Consider the following 17287-nt stretch of genomic DNA (forward strand, 5'->3'; position numbering starts at 1 on the left):
TAACAACTATTTTCTCAGTAGTCATCTCACTTACGGTTTTTTGATCTTTGGGTTTTTCTTTAATGACGTTTTTCTCTCTCGCTGCTCCGCTGTTCTTCAGCATCTCCTGGAGGTCCGCGATGAGACTTTCATCATTCTTTTGGCTTTTTAGTATCTTTAATATCTCTGACCTGAGTTCGTTATTTTCTATTTCGATTTCTTTCTGGTCATTATTTTCACTCATTAGTTCTTCTTCTTCAGTGGTGTATTCTTCGGATTCTCTCGAAATCGCATTGGTGGATTCGTTGATCATCTCTTGATCAGTTTCTATTTCTTTGCTGTAGGCCCTGGTGTTGGGCCTATCTTTCTTGGACATTTTTAATTACTTATTGAGTCAATTAACCATCCTCTGCTACCAGCTTGTTGCAATATTTTCAGGATCAGACTCAATAAAGATAATAGGAGTTAGAGCTTTAAATATATTTCTTTTTAATTATGATAGGCATTCTATATTCACTGAATATTCAAGGTAGAAGCGACGAGAATGGTGAGGGTGGCTCCTTATATATACAAGGGGTGGAGCTAGGAATGGGAGTGGTAAGTTATGAATACATTAAAGTCCAAAGAATAAGTTAACCTCTGATGTTCCATATATACATTATTTACACATTGGAGAATAAGGCATTTACATCTGACATACTTCCTCTTATTGCATTTTGTAGAAACACAGAATTTTGATGAGCTATTGTAGATTTACTGTGTTGGTTTAGTGGCAAAGCGTTGAGAAACAAGAAAAGACAGGTGGAAAATCCTTTGCTGTGTTACCTTAATAGCAACCTCCATCAAAAACCATTAGCATGCTAGCTGGGGAATTCTGGAAGTTGTAGGCCACATATCTTGAAGTAGCTTAGGTTAAAAAACATGGCTCTAGAAATTAATGGAAAGAAATAGAGAAACAATGTAATCCTAATGTATGAAATATTTCAAAATATTTCAGAATATTTCATATCATAGTCTACACAGACATTTTAAACAGTCTGAATTACATGGATCAACAATCTCATTGGTATAGGTTTTCTGGATGCTTAACATTGGATATATCCTGAGATAGAAATACAGTGAATCAATCTCCTATTCGTCAGTTGAAAAATAAATAGGTTTATTATCTGTCCTTCAGGATTTCTTTCTTCCTAGTGTTTTCCAGCAAATGCAGGCTCTGCTATTTTTTTCTTCAGTCAGAATTCAAAACAATGACAATTTCTTCAAAATGCTTATTCAATTGTTCTGTCATCTTTTAAATAAGACATTCCAAAGATGCTTTTTCCAAAAGGCAACTGGACTTTCTTGGTTTTCTTTGAAAACATTTAGCTTCTCACCCAAGAAGTTTCATTAGTTCTAACTAATTGGTGGCGAATGGAAGAATTTATATTCTTTGCAGTCATGGGAGAGCTGAAAGGACTGCATTGTAAATATGAGACTGGTGGCATTGTATTCCTCCCTCTCTGTTGAAGGAGAGCTGTTTTCAACTATCCCGTTCAGTCATCTGGAAAAGAAAGACTCTTGGCCATTTGTTTTGCCAAGAGTTTACTTTACTGAAGCTTAAATGATTACAGAAATAGCATAAGCTGAATCTAAAGTTTTCCTGTGAAAGCAACAGAAAGGAAGTTCCCTCCACCCCCCATCTCCCAGTTATCTGTAAATGTCCAATCAGGTGCTTATATATTGTTCAGGAAATAGGTACTTGGTTTCCAGCTCTGCATATCGTTAATGACCTTGGCTCAGAACTTGGCTTCTCAAATGGCTCATCTACATGGGGCTCCCCTTGAAGATGCTCTCTACATGGGGCTCCCCTTGAAGAGCACTGGTCCAGAATGCGGCCACGCGGGTGGTTATGGGCGCAACTCGTTGTGCCCATGTGACACCCCTCCTGCGCGAGCTGCACTGGCTCCCAGTGGTCTTCCGGGTGCGATTCAAGGTGTTGGTCACCACCTTTAAAGCGCTCCATGGCATAGGACCCAGGTACCTTCGAGACCGACTTCTGCCACCAATAGCCTCCCACCGGCCAATTCGCTCCCACAGAGAGGGTCTCCTCAGGGTGCCATCGGCCAAGTTATGTCAGCTGGCGACACCCAGGGGGAGGGCCTTCTCTGTGGGAGCCCCAGCCCTGTGGAATGAACTGCCCCCAGAAATGCATAAGATCTCCGACCTCCGGGTATTGCGTTGTGCACTCAAGACCCTATTGTTCCACCAGGCTGGGCTATCAACATAATAATTTTAAATTATTATGTTTTAAATTTCTGGGGTTTTAAATTGAGCTGAATTTTAAATTATTTTAATTGATGTTTGTCTTGTGCTTTTAATAGGCTGTACACCGCCCTGAGTCCTTCGGGAGAAGGGCGGTATAGAAATAAAATTATTATTATTATTATTATTATTATTATTATTATTATTATTATTATTATTATTATTATTATTATTATCTAGGCTTCCATCCTTCCCTTTCTTCACATTCAAATCCCCCCCGCCGCTGCCACATGCTAATGTCTGGGTGCTGGTTTATAAAGGTTGGATAGATTAAATGAAGCCATGATAGCTGTTCAATGTTAACATAAATGGCTTCTTTGACTCCTCTTTCAAACCAGTGATCCCCTCTCTCCAGAATGTGAACTTTATTGTCTTCAAAAGAATGGCCCTTGTCTTTCAGATATAGATGGACTGCTGGATCCTGTCCTGATAGGTTTGTTCTCTGGTGTTATGCCATATGGTTGTGAAGTGGATGTTTTGTTTCCCAAATGTACAGGTCCGCACATGTGTCACTGTATTGCATTGCATATATCATATTGCTCTGCTTGTGTCTGAATGTTTTGTCTTTGGGGTGGACAAGCTGCTGTCTTAGCGTAATCCTGGGCTTAAAGTGTGCACATAAGTGTATGCGCTCTTAAATAAAAGTGAATTCATCTGTATACTTCCCCGAAAATGATTTCAATAGCTGAAGAGAAGATATGTATACTGTGTTGTGACATTTCATATTGTGGGAAACCCTTCAAAAGCATTTTAAAGATAACCACAATTGCCTTCCCCTTCCACTGAACTCATAAGGCTAAGAACAGGTAACTTTTGTTATGGAATTCAGTGTGGATTCCCAGGAAGGATGGAGCAAAAGACAGTGAGATTTGTGTGAGAGTAAGAGGGTGAACACGACTGGTCCCAAATAGTTCCCAGAATATAGGCTTTATCTAGATAAAGGGAAGACAGTTCCTCCCTAGGAGTTCTGATTATAACTTTAATGATACAAGTGCATTGTTTTAGCTTGACATTAAAAATCAATTGTTAGATTAAGTTATAGAAAAGCTTATAAAGCTCATTTAATTTTTAAATCATGAATATATATGACAAAAAGATTGAATATCTTTTCATATGAGATTGAAATACAATAATTAAGCTGCTCAATAAAAAATATAAAATATATTTGTAAAATACATATTTTGGTTATATTCTAAAAAAATGTAGGTTTCTATCCTTTTGCAAATATTTTTTAATTTCTTGATAACGTACATTTAGTAGTCTGGTCTCACAGTTTTCCATACAAAACCTTTCCCACTAATATTATTGTTTGTTGAATTATAGCGTTGGAATAAAATTCATGTCCCTTGTATGTTTTTTTTTCTCCTGCTGATCCAAATATTGCTACAAAAAGGACAAATGGTAAAAAGAAATATTTTTATTAAATTATTTGAAAAATCAATAAATATTTAGTTGACTGGTTTTAATAATATTGTACATCACAAACAATTGGAACCTTTTCTTGTATTGGTCAAGACTGCTGGTTCTTAATAGTTTGCATGTTTATGAGACATATAACAAAACACTGCAATGCAATCCCGTGTACTTTTTTTTTTTTTTTACAATTGCTAGTAAAGTCACAGATATATTAAAAGACAGATATATTAAAAGACAGATATATTAAAAGACAGATTTTAAACAAGTTGTTCAGTTTCAATATGATCTTACATATGCCCACTCAAAAAGACCTCATACTCTCCTAGAAAACTAGGCAGAAGACTACAGCCTAGATTATGTTTACATTTTAAAGGGCAAATCATTATATTTTCTTCACAGCTTCTATTTTCAGAGACAACAGATTAAACTGATATATGGAGGGTGAATGGAAATGCCAATATTTCTAGCTCCTTATTGTTTTGGTCCATAAATGTCCAGCAGCTGTTTATCCAGCAGAATTGAATATATAAATCAGGATTATAATTTTATTTGCAATTATGTCACCAGCTGAAGGGCAGATGTACATTCCTTTGGAGCTTAAACCTCAAAAGATAGAGAGAAAGAAGGGACAGTTGAAATTCATGAAGTAGAAGTATTCTTCCTGGTTTCAAAGAGATCAATAAATATATTTTAAATAACATGGATTTTGAGTCATTCATTTGCTATGGGTTTTTGAGAATAAAAACCTTTTTCTAGACAAAAGGGGTGGCTTGGTGGATCAGTGGTTAAGATGCTGGGCTTGTCAGATGAAAACTGGTAGCCCAAGTTTGAGACCTGAGCGCCACACAATGGGGTGTTTCCCATCCTTGCCCCTGCCAACCTAGTAGTTCAAAAGCATGCAAATGTGAGTAGATAAATAGGTACCACTTTGGTGGGAAGGTAACAATGCTCTGCAAAGTCATGCTGGCCACATGACCCCAGAAATTTCTTCGGCTCAATGGCCTTGAAACGGAGATGAGCACCACCCCCTATAGTTGACAATGACTAGTGGAGTAAAATCTGCAGAGAGTCCTTTGTCTTTATCTAGGTAAGAGAACTACCAACTGTGACTATTTCAAGGAGTTTTGTATTTTGGCGCCATTCTCTACACTATGCCGTTAAATTCCTTGCACCATTGGTTGATACATGAAAACTCTACAGTTATATTTAGAGACCAAGCTATAGTTTAATAAATGATATTGAGTATGATTTCTAATCCAAGTGTCAACCGAATAGTCCAATATGATCCATATGCATTCCGTTGACAATGAAGTTTGAAAGGAAACCCATGCTGTCAAAATTTGAATAGGACTACTGGACTGCATTTCTTTGCTGACACCTGATTATCACATTTTTGCAGCACAAATCTATTAGCTCTAGGTTCAGGAACATGTGGCATACGTTAAAATTAAATTCAGAACAAACTTCTGCTTTATACATGTAGATATCATTCATAAAATGACATATCATGATATCCATGTAGACTGGGTTTCTCATCTTCAAGCATATAGGCAATTTTACCTTTATTTATATACAATCTTTGTATATTGTCCCAGTCATTAGGTCTGGTGCATATGAAACAAAATCATGAGAATTACAATATAATCCATTATAATGAATATGCTTCTTATCATGAGAGAATCATTGTTCTATTGTGTCAGGTTTTTCTCTACCTGAGGGGTCCTTGGTGCTCTCTGAGCTTGGTTGTTTTCTTGCAGATGTTTCATTACCCAAACTGGGTAACATCATCAGTACTAATGCTTGACTCCTGATTTCAATTCTGAGCAACAAATATTCTCCTTCATTTTCTCTACCTTTTGAAAATCCCTTGAATAAATCTTTCATATAACAAGGAAACACATCAAACGTTCCATTTTAGATCTGCCATTCTTCTTATCCCCCTTTTTTTTTACTGCTCTTCTAGTTCTCTTTATCAGACAGCAATTCTGATAATCCTTTAGTGTCTTTTATTACTGATACCCCTGCATAGAATTTCCTGCTCTCAACATTTATTTTATGCCTTTCATTTATGAAGGTGTAAGGTTCTTATCTTACTTTTGCTCTTGCTCCATATCTCCATCAGATATGGAGCTCTTGCTCCATATCTGCCCTATCCACTTGGATCATCCAGGAGATATCTGTTGTAGGTCAAGATGTGGATGATTTTGATATCAGAGGCCAATCTGCCTCTGTCCATGGTGGGTCCATATTATGGAACAAATTGCAGTTTGTATTATTAAGAAGTAAAGAAGTCTTAAGAAGTAAAGTTTATAGGTTGCTCAAATCATGAATGACATGTTAGTTCTCCTAGTCACTTACTCTCACACACTTGCTCTTTTTCTCCTCTATAATCTAATTCTTAATTTCTAAAAATCATATGTTGCCCCTTTAGAATGTTCTTTTCAGCTTTACAAATGCTTTTATATGGAGTTTAGGTCACAAATGTCATTATATGTTAGTAAATGCATGCAAATACTCATACGAGGCCTTGTTTAGCAATGTCCTTTCTTCCCTTCCCCTTCCCTTTTTGTCTTTCATTTTCAGCTGATTCTGAGCCTGCAGGCAGGGATATTACATAGCTTAACCTAGCTACCACACTTGGTATATTTTAAGCTGTTCTAAAATAGTAAATAATGAAGACAATTGTGCTGAAGACTGATTTCAGTGCTGTACAAATTTCCACACAGCTGCAGGTTTCATTTACATCAGCAAACTGCAGAGTTTCATACCCCAACCACTCAGGAAATCCAAATGCTCTTTTATAGATCAAATGCTTTCCCCTTTCTTAACCAACACATGGTCCCTATGTTCACTTAGTTGCCTACTAAGACGCTGTCTTACTAAGATAGAACATGTCTGAAAAGTCCTTTTCCAGCATTCAAGATCTATAGCGATCATTTGGGAGGGAGGGACAGAGGGACGGAGGAGTAGGGGAAGAGAACTCACTTGAGTGGGTTGGAATTCGAATTTCTTCACTGCTGCTTCCATCTCCCCCTTCACTTACAGCTTTTATTTCAATGAGGTAATCATCTTCCAAAGGTACTAGCAGTTCAGCGGATGTAATGTTTGTCTTTAAGATATGAGTGGTGCTCTGTTGATTTTGCCTATACAAAATCTAAATATAAAAGGAGAGAAGGCAGAAATGGTTATATAGGTTCCTTTTGTTTATATAGGGTTTCTCATTTATTTTCTATTTATTTTTTAAACTTATAAAAATTCATCTTCAGTTCATGAAACAGCAAATTTCAAAGATCCCTCTAGGCTCATTCTGGAAAAAAAAAAGTTCTGTTCTTGTTGCTTATAAGTGCTCTGTATGAATTCAATGGGGTTATAAGGAGATGTCCACAGTGCCTGCCAGTTGTTCATATAATGGCACATTTATTTGCATTAGAATCCTAAGCCATGACAAATATATGATGGTAATAATAGTACAGTATTTGGACCATTATAGCTACATGCACATTTGGCACATTTTGAAAATGTGTTCTGGACATCACTGAAAACCAATTTTGGTGACACGAATTACCAGGCACAACATGTTGGAAGTGTTTGTCTTTTTTGTCTTTGTAAGTGAAAACTCTTTCTCTTCCCAGTGACTGTTACACAACATCTTGTTTTCACTCCTTTAATTTTCTCTACATTAAACTAATATTGTCCTACTCCTATGGATGTGCATGAAGTGAATCAGTGCCCCAATAATCACATTCTTGGGGCATACTATATTTGTGTGTAAGTGGAAACAAATACCAATAACGAACACCAAAATTGTTCTGACCTAGGCTTCCTGAGACAGTAAAAAGCACACAATTAGTTCTAAAAACCTTCTTTTTATTTCAACGGCTGTGAATTCTGTTCATTCGCAGCCTGTGATGAGTCACAAATAGTTTGTAAAGAGTCCAACAGAAGTCTGCCACAGTCCTTCAGGATAAGGTTGATAAGCACCCACCTTTATCTCCCTTGACATGCTGCCAAAAGCCTAATTGGCAATTAGCTTTGCAAGACCACACAGAGCACAGAGTCAAAATGGAGCTTCAGAATTTAAACTGACCAGCATGAACAAAGTTGCTTCCTGCAAAGGTTCATGTGCCTTTGCTCCTCCTTTATGTCTTATGGGAGGGGCCAATCATTTCCAAGCCTTACTCCTGAGTCACCCCTTTTGTCTTAACTGTTCTTGCCTTCTAGAAACTCTGTGCATGTGCGCAGGCACCTCCCTTCTGGCAGCTCTGTGCATGTGCACAGGCAATCCCCTCTGTCTCACTGATGTCAGACTCTGGAGGCTCCGGAGTCAGTACATAACTCCCAGATGGCCCTGGCCCCATCTCTGCCTCCAATGCAGAGCCCTTATCCGAACCTTCCCCAGACTCCGGGACTGGCCCATGTTCCTTCCCAGCCTCCTCACTGTCCGACTCTGCTGCCAGCTCCGCAGGCTGCCAGCAGACCACAACAAAAATGAAGTTGGTGAAGATAGCATTATTTCTGACACGCTAATTCTCTATTAAGCAATGGAGATATTTTTATGTTTTATTCAAATTTGTAAGAACCATATGTGATCTTGAAAGTGTCACAATATAGTCACCTATTTAGCTCATTAACATCTTTTGCTAATGTGAGCAACAGCATATGAAAACCTTCTCCAATTGTGACATGCTTCAACAGTGTGAATATCTAACTCCCAGATTTTTTTTTAACAATAGTCATGCTAACCAGAGAATTCTAAGAGTTAGACTACACACCTTACGGGTATTCAGATTTGAGAAGACTACCCTGTTATGGCCGAGGGATGCAGTAAAGTGGGATAGCATATTTTCATATATTTGTGGGTAATTTTCTGTACAGGTATTAACAACCACAACAGAGAAGATACTTCACCCCCTTTTTAAATTAGATTCCTCTAATTAATAATGGGATATGGGTAAACAAGGAACACAACTTTGTGTGAACAGTTTAGAATAGAGTGGAGTGGAGTGGAGTGGAGTGGAGTGGAGTGGAGTAGAGTAGAGTAGAGTAGAGTAGAGTAGAGTAGAGTAGAGTAGAATAGAATAGAATAGAATAGAATAGAATAGAATAGAATAGAATAGAATAGAATAGAATAGAATAGAATAGAATAGAATTTTTTTTATTGGCCAAGTGTGATTGGACACACAAGGAATATGTCTTGGTGCATATGCTTTCCATGTACATAAAAGAAAAGATACGTTCATCATACGTTTATTCCTACAAAACAGTTGCATTAGTGTTTGACACCTGGAATAACGGTAGTTGCATACATTTCCATTATAAAACATCGTCAGCAAAATAAACTCAGGATGCCTGAAGTCTGTTGTCTTCTGGCAATAGGGTACAACCAGTGAATATTTATTTTCTGTTCCCAGTTTGTGATCAGTCACAACCTCTAGCATCCAAGCTTTCATTAGCTTGGTTTCCTCTTTATAATTCCTAGAATTCTCAGCCAGCATGGGTAGCTCCACCACAAGTAAAACCTCTGAACAATATTTGCATTTTTGAAACAGCAGCTTTTTGTCTTGTTATTTCATAATCTCTGTTTTCTTTGTCCTCACTTTGATATAGATTTTTGCACTGACAAAACAGATTTGTTTGAAGTGTCTGGAATACAAACTAGCCCACCGTTATTATGTAACTTCATAAATCTCATACTACATGTTCCAAATATCAACATGATTTTATGTAGTAAACAACCTTTTTTTAAAAAAAAATAGATCACAAGAAAGATAGAGACTTAGTTAATTCAAACTATCATTACTCATGTACGTAACATTTACCAGGATCTTCCTGACAATCTTACTTTATAGCCTAGGACATCGGACTCATTTGCCATTGTTTTCACATGGTCCCAGTTCAAGCATATTTTTGAATTGGTCAGTCGCCAGACTATGTTTATTGGGTGCTGACTTGGAGCTATGAAAAAAAAGAACATAATATTCATGAAATCCTTACTTTTCAGAATGCAACTGATAAATGGTTAACAAAATCATCTGAGTTATAGTAAATCAAGTCATTCTTGGAACCCTTTCATTACAAATAGTTTTTGCTATATAAGGTGTTTCTAGTGCTGTTCAGAACTGGGGACATATTATTGATATGGAAATTGCGTAAAAATTGTGTAAAATTGTGAACTACTGTCATTATTGCCCACAATTTAGCAGTTACTTCTTTTAGTATCCACCTATTGGGTTTCATTAAAAGATTCGCATACCCTTTGACTGTCAGTATCTATAAGGCCAGAAGGTATTACTGGAGCTGACCTGCTTTAATGCAGGGGGGTGGGATTTCATTCTCATTCCTGACTTTTTCTCTTACTGATAGCATTTATTCTTGCTTGGACATGATGACAAAAAGTGATAGCATCTCCTGATTGTCCCAGAAGAATGGGACATAAAGGAATGATAAATGATAAAAAAAAAAAAAAAACCCTAATCAAGGAGAGAAGCAACCTGGAATTAAGGAGAAACTTCATAACAGTGAGGACAATTAACCAGTGGAACAGTTTGCCTTCAGAAGTTGTAGGGACTTAATCACTGAAGGTTTTTAAGCAAAGACTGGACATCCATCTGTCTGAAATGGTATAGGGTCTCCTGCTTGGACAGGGGGTTGAACTAGAAGACCTCCAAGTCTCTTCCTCAGCACAATGTGGATTTAACTAGATCTCTATGTGTAATCATGGCAGATCTAAGAAGTGCTTCCTGCTAATCCATGCAGCTGTGAAACTAAGAAGGGGAACAATTTACAATGACTGCAAGCTCTGCCTGTTGTTTCTGTGCTCAATATTTGGAATATAAATGAAGAAGAACTTGTTTATTTATTTATATTGGTATAGGGTGTAGGAAACTGTGCCTTCTAGGAAAATGCTTGATACATCAGTGAAGGTAGCAGCAGGAAGTCTCCTACAGATGGATGTAAGTTGACATGAAAGTAGCTCAGACCTGCATGGTTTAATATAAGCCTGAAATAGCAAAGTCTTCTGAATCGACCTACTCCCAAACTCTGCATGAATGCTAATTTTCATATGCAATTGTGTCTGCCTTTTCTCTGGCTCCAGGCCAAGATTAATTTAGGCTAAACTTTTATTTAATCATCTGTACCTATTGAAATCAAAACAGCACACCTTTTTGTAAGTTTATAGATACTTATATTGTTAATGTATTTGGAGCATTTCCTACATAAATTCCTACATTCCTAAATTTAGGCTTTCTGAAAACCTTACAAAATTGGATAAGATAAAATTAGCCACAATGGCCATTAAAATGATTCCTTTTTGTCCATGTGAAGACTGACCACAAGTTTACAGCTGGGAAAAAAAAGAAAGAAAAAGAATGTGTATAACTAATTTTTAAAGAATATTGACTCAAATTGTATAATTTATAGTTTGTATATGTTTTTTCCCCAAGGATAAGGTTGACTGACAAAATAAATATTTCAGATTCATGAATCTCATAGTAGATAACTTGGCGCGGGATGGCTGCTTGCACATTATTTAAATAAAGAAAATGTAGAGTTTTATACACAGTTACATAAAGTTCCAGCAAGACACAACTGTCATTCCCATATATACACTGACTCTGTGTGTGTGTGTGTGTGTGTGCAAATAGAGATCTGTCTATTATCTAGCTGATATAAAAATAAAATAGACCACAGACTGTGATCAAGTTATTTTTGTTGATGCCATCCAGCTATAGCCTATGGGTAAACCTCCTGCTTGCCACTTAATATTAACTGCAATTGGATCAAAGAGAAGAGATCTTCATCCAGAGCTAGGACACACAGCTACCCTGTTCAAGCATAATCTCAGTCTGTACAATGTTCCCATGAAACTCCTATCAATTATTCAAAGCTTTCCTCCTTGGATCTGGGTAATATTTGCTTTCTCCTTCACATAATTACCCTTATAACTCAATACTCTCAAATGCCATGCAGTTGGAAGAAAGGTGGAACATTTTATATAGTATCTTATATGCAATACAGTACATATTTCTTGGTTGCCTGGTTATATAACAGCACATTACTCCTCCTGATCGGCTATTAATTGCAGCTGACAAATTACATGAGTTTTCAAGGAAAAAAACCAAGAAAGTCCAGTAGCCTTTTGAACAGCACCTTTGGGGCATCCCTGACCTGGATGATTGAGAACCTCCATAGACATTTACATGAATCCACAAATGCTTCACATTTATCATCATCATCATCATCATCATCATCATCATCATCATCATCATCATCACCATCATCATCACCTAGACTTGATTGATTGATAATTCACACTTCTGTATTCTTCATTAAAATGTCATAGATTTAGTCTTATATAAAACTCATTCTTTGACATTTTTCTCCCCACTTTTTACATATTCTTTCCATGGGATAGGTGAAACAATATATTTTTTCTTCTTCACATTTTACTGCAAGTGCATGGTCTACTTTTTTCAGATCAACCAAATGTTAGTCCATTAATTGCAACAGGAATTGACCAACAGCTTGTCACCCAAGCCTCACTTTGTGGTTTGAGAGAGAGTGACTGGCCCAAAGTCACCCAGCTGGCTTTCACACCTAAGGCCTGTGTCAACTCACAAAGCATCCCTGGCCTACTCTTGAGGTACCATAGGCAAGGGGGATGGAAAACTGGCAAAATAGCATGGCAGCCAAAGACAGATGCACATTCCAGACTTATGTCTCTCAAGGCTGTCTCCCAGGGCACCCACAGCAGCCGGAGGGGGCTGATCTCTACAACCCGTGAAATTGTTCCATTGACACACCCTGGGGGGGAGGGGGGAAACAGGGTCATGATTGGGGCATAAATTACATGGGGTCAGAGTTGGCTTCACTTGGGAATGTGCCGACATGAAGCTCCTAATAAATAACTGGATTTCTTTTGAAGCTTGGCATGAGGCTCATGATTTAATTAGGGCATCCGTCGGAACCCTGACAGCAGGATTACAACTAACCATCTTCTGGTTTCTAGTCTTATGCCTTAACTACTAGAAGAAACTGACTCAAAGGATAAGATATATAATAGATGATGATGATCATGATAAGATAGATAGATAGATAGATAGATAGATAGATAGATAGAAAGAAAGAAAGAAAGAAAGAAAGAAAGAAAGAAAGAAAGAAAGAGAGAATCTATTCCTATGGTTAATCTATTAGAATTAGAGCTAATTCTCTTAGAAAGAGATGGCAAGGAGACCATGTTATGAATCCAGAAGATCAACAAGCAGGCCAGGTTGCAACACTGTTAATTTTCATACACAAAGTCTCTCAATAAAGTTCCCTGCTAGTAAAAAGGAAATACATGGTATATATATATCACAATCCAATTCTAGTTGTTTCCTTAGTATTTTCTCCATCTAAAACCAGGAATAAATAATAAGCTAATGTTAAATGATGTACAGAAACATTGTAGTCATTTTCCCAAAATCAATTTTCAGATACATAGCTAAGATGTTCCATATCTGAAAAATAAATACAATATTCATCTGCCTTAATTTGGTATATCCTGCAGATATATTGGACCACTGTGATCATGCAATCTATGAATTCTTGGAACTTGTAGTTCCAATATACCCAGCAAGAATTTGTTTGAAGAATAGCAATATACATACGTTCAAACTTGATCTGCAAAACAAGATTATTTTAGTTAAGGATTCTATGTAGAATATTTCAGACATAAGGATGCTTCTGTTGTTTGAAAATATTGGGTAGTTACTGATGAATAGCAAAGGTTTGCTTCAATTTATAATCTTGACCTCACTCTCTTTTTGATGTGCACTAAGTTGAAAAATGTTTATAAGGATCCAGTCAGAGGTGGTATTCAGCCGGTTCGGACCGATTCGGGTGAACTGGTAGCGGCGACTGCGGGTGTGCCTGTCCACCCACCCTGGCATAATGCCATCCTATTTAGCCATGTTTTCGAGGCTGGGCACATGTGCGGGAGGTGCGCACGAGAGCAAAGTGCATGCACAGAAGGCTGGCCGCATGTGCAGAAGGTGCGCACGTGCAGTGAACCAGTGGTAAGAATATGTGAAACCCACCCCTGGACCCAGCATGCATAAGAAATACATAACCACAAAGTACCCTTTACCTTTGCATTAGAGGTCGTGTCTCCATATGTAACCTAAAAAGAAAAAGAGTTAAAACAAAAAAGGGCAAAGTGACATTCCAGGGAGAGTAACTATATTTATTGGGGGCCAATCTCATAATCTGAAGAAGACCATGAATGGACAAGATTAACAGTAGCTCTATCAATTTAATGGAAAGAACGAGGGGTGAAATCCAGCAGGTCCTGACAGGTTCTGGAGAACCAGTAGTGGAAATTTTGAGCAGTTTGGAGAACCAGAGAATACCACCTCTGGCTGGCCCCAGAGTGAGGTGGGAATGGAGATTTTGCAATATCCTTCCCCTGGAGTGGGGTGGGAATGGAGATTTTGCAGTATCCTTCCCCTGCCACGGCCACCAAGCCACACCCACCAAGCCACACCACGCCCACAGAACCGGTAGTAAAATATTTGGATTTCACCACTGGAAAGAACACTTTCTCCCCCACAGAGAATTGTAGACACCATTCTAGCTTTCATGTGTGTCCAATTGTACTGAATCAAGGGGGGAAACTGAGCATGGAAATGTTGGCATTATGAAACTTGGATCTCCCTGATTTTAGGTTTCTTCTGCTTAAATTGTTCACAAAATATCCCAGTCCAATTTCAATGTGGTTTTTGTTAGACATGAGAGACATGAGTGCATTTTACTTCCAAGCCCTTTGACGTTGTTCTCATCAGGAAATAATAGAATTAATAGAACTATACAAATCTGCTTCCCCTCCCTTTCATATCCCAGTCAGGGACCCATGGAGAGGCCAGTCTGAGTCTCTTTCTAGCCCCTTTTTCAGGAAAGTATATTATTAACTGGATGCAAGCTGAACTGAACATTGGGCCAAAAAACAAGAAAACTGATAACTATTCATGTAGTGATAGACTACAGTATATCTGCCCCACAAAAAGGGAGGCAAAAATTAACTTCAGGTCAAACAAACTATGGAAGAAGAAAAGCATTCATTAGCTGAATATATAACAGACAGCCAAGTACAAGCAGTGATGCAAATGAAAAATTTGAACTTACTATATGTGCAGGAAACAAAATATGAATATTGAAATAATGTAATAAAAACAAGAACAGAATGTTGGCAAGGAAAAGCATTACATGGTTGATTTCTGCAAAAGATCCAGAGGAAAGTGGATAAAGATAAAATCTAGCAGTGACTTGCAACTGGAGCATTAAAAAAAACAAAAAATCAACAGCTAGCTATTCAAACTAATGCAATTAAGGCTAGAATTGAAAAATCATCAAATGATTCAATGTGTAGATTGTGCAAAGAACCAGAAGAAGCAGTAGATCATATACTACTTATGAACAGCAGATGACACAGTCGCTAAAAAGATTCGGTGGAACGTCTGTAAAAATTATCATGGGCCAGTAATGATAAATTGGTGTGAATATAGATAAAATAATTGAAAATGACAAGGTTAAAACATTGTGGAATTTCTAAATACAAACTGATGAAGTCTTGGCTTATAACCCATCAAATTTAACTGTGGTTGAAAAGAAGTGTGGCTGATTGATGTTATAATACCAGGAGGTTGTTAGAGGACAAAGAATTGGAGATGATCATAAAGTAACAAGATTTGAAAATCAAAATTGAAAGATTGTGGCATAAACCAGTTGTGGTGATCCCAGTGATTACAAGCACACTGGGTATCATACCCCCCCCTCAAAAAAATTGGACATTCATAAAATTCATAAAGGCACACTGGGTATCATACAAAAAAAATTTGGACATTCATAAAATTTCTACCTGTTGATTACAAAAATCCACACTGCTTGGATCCACATATATACTACCCCAATACATTGTGACATCCAGGCTCTTGGAAAGAACTTGGTACATATTAAGGCCAACACCAGCTAAAGAACTGGCAGCTATGATTTCATATTTTTCAATAAATTAAAATAATAAATTTTCTTCTCAACTCCCAGTGATTTTGGGCACTCTACAAATTGTTTAAAACATTTGGGAATGAAGAAACATCCCAAAACACACACACACACACACACACACAAACAAAGAACAAAAGAAACAAAGATAGCAGAGAAGACAAACCCAGTTGGGAACAAAGAAGTAAAGGGAACATCAATCATCCTCACCAAAGGATTGGGTAAAAACCTATGTCTTTAGGGCCACTCAAAACATCAGTAGAGTGAGGGTATATTTTAATTGCAGGGAGAATCTCACTGCAGAGGGTAGACAGTGTTGCAAAGAAGGCACATTTCTGGAGTCTCAAAAGATGACATTGCTTAATAGAAATAATTTGGAGCATACCAATTCCACAAGAGCTAAGTGGCCAAGCAAATGCTATTGGAGACAAGTGGTCACTAAGATAACCGTGATGACTTTATAGGCAGTAAACAACATCTTGAATCTAGAGCCTCGGTGGCGCAGTGGTTAGAGAGCAGTACTGCAGGCTACTTCTGCTGCCTGCCTGCAATTTGGCAGTTCAAATCCCACCAGGCTCAAGGTTGACTCAGCCTTCCATCCTTCTGAGGTGGGTCAAATGAGGACCCAGATTGTTGAGGACAATATGCTGACTCTGTGAACTGCTTAGAGAGGGCTGTAAAGCACTGTAAAGCAGTATACTGTATAAGCCTAAGTGCTATTGCTGTTGCTATTGAATGACACCCAGAAGCAAACTGATAACCAATGCAGTTTGTTACATGAGCATATCAAAGCATCTCCAATGCTGCATCCTGGGACCTGTTGAATCTTCTCAATGGTCTTCAAGGGCAGCCTCATGTACAGCATGTGGTAGGAGTCAATCCTTGAAATAATCATGGCATGAATGACTACCTGCCTAAATAGCCCTCTGATCCAGGAAAGAGTTGAAGTGATACACCAGATGAAACTGTGCAAAAGTGTTCCTAGCTATAGCTGCTTATCAAGCAGAGCTCTGAGTTCAGGGGAAAAAAAAATCTCTATATTTTGAACCAGCCTTGAATGAAGAAGTGCTACCCTATCCAAGGTAAAACATGGAGATTTTGTTATATTATGTTATGCCAGTGAAAACCAATACGAATTCATTAATGCTTTAAAAGAGTCTGGCAAATAATGCCCCAAAGCCAGCTGTAATGAATGCATTTAAGCACACCTAATTCCTTCATAGATGGTGAATTTCTTATACTTGCTTATAATGAAAAAGCAACAGTCATTTTCTCCTGTTTATCAATAATAAAATAAGTGCATGCCCAAAGGCCAAAGCTCTGCTTCTTTTTCTTTTTCTTATTATTGTTAGATGCTGAAATTTCAAATGTTGGAAACAGACCTTTAAACTCAAGGTTGCTAAAAAATTCCAGCTGTAAATGTGATCAAGCCTTCAATATGGCAAAATGACTATTTCCTTTTTTTTTTTTTTTTGGAAAAAGCATTTATTTACAATTGTTATTTCTATTTCCAAATTATACAGTACATGGAACTAAGTGTGAATATAAACAC

At 37.6% G+C, this 17287-nt stretch overlaps 1 protein-coding gene across 11 annotated transcripts in view; it reads right to left on the reverse strand.

Annotated features, from left to right (window-relative positions):
* Window positions 1-3447: 3447 nt before the first annotated feature.
* CNTN6 (contactin 6) overlaps window positions 3448-17287 on the reverse strand; it is a 229013-nt gene continuing 215173 nt past the window's right edge. For 5 of the 11 annotated variants that reach the window (XM_034440534.3, XM_034440538.3, XM_060684313.2 and 2 more), the window contains 3 exons: window positions 9542-9654; window positions 6685-6853; window positions 3449-3666 (listed from right to left, as the gene is read on the reverse strand). In XM_034440534.3, the coding sequence (XP_034296425.2) occupies window positions 3551-3666; window positions 6685-6853; window positions 9542-9654 (398 nt within the window). In that variant the 3' untranslated portion in view covers window positions 3449-3550. The other 6 variants (XM_034440536.3, XM_034440539.3, XM_034440535.3 and 3 more) reach the window with 5 other exon arrangements.

This window comes from Pantherophis guttatus, chromosome 2, assembly GCF_059756535.1.
Source record: "Pantherophis guttatus breed Tessera chromosome 2, ASM5975653v1, whole genome shotgun sequence".
In the NCBI taxonomy this organism is placed as follows: domain Eukaryota; kingdom Metazoa; phylum Chordata; class Lepidosauria; order Squamata; family Colubridae; genus Pantherophis; species Pantherophis guttatus.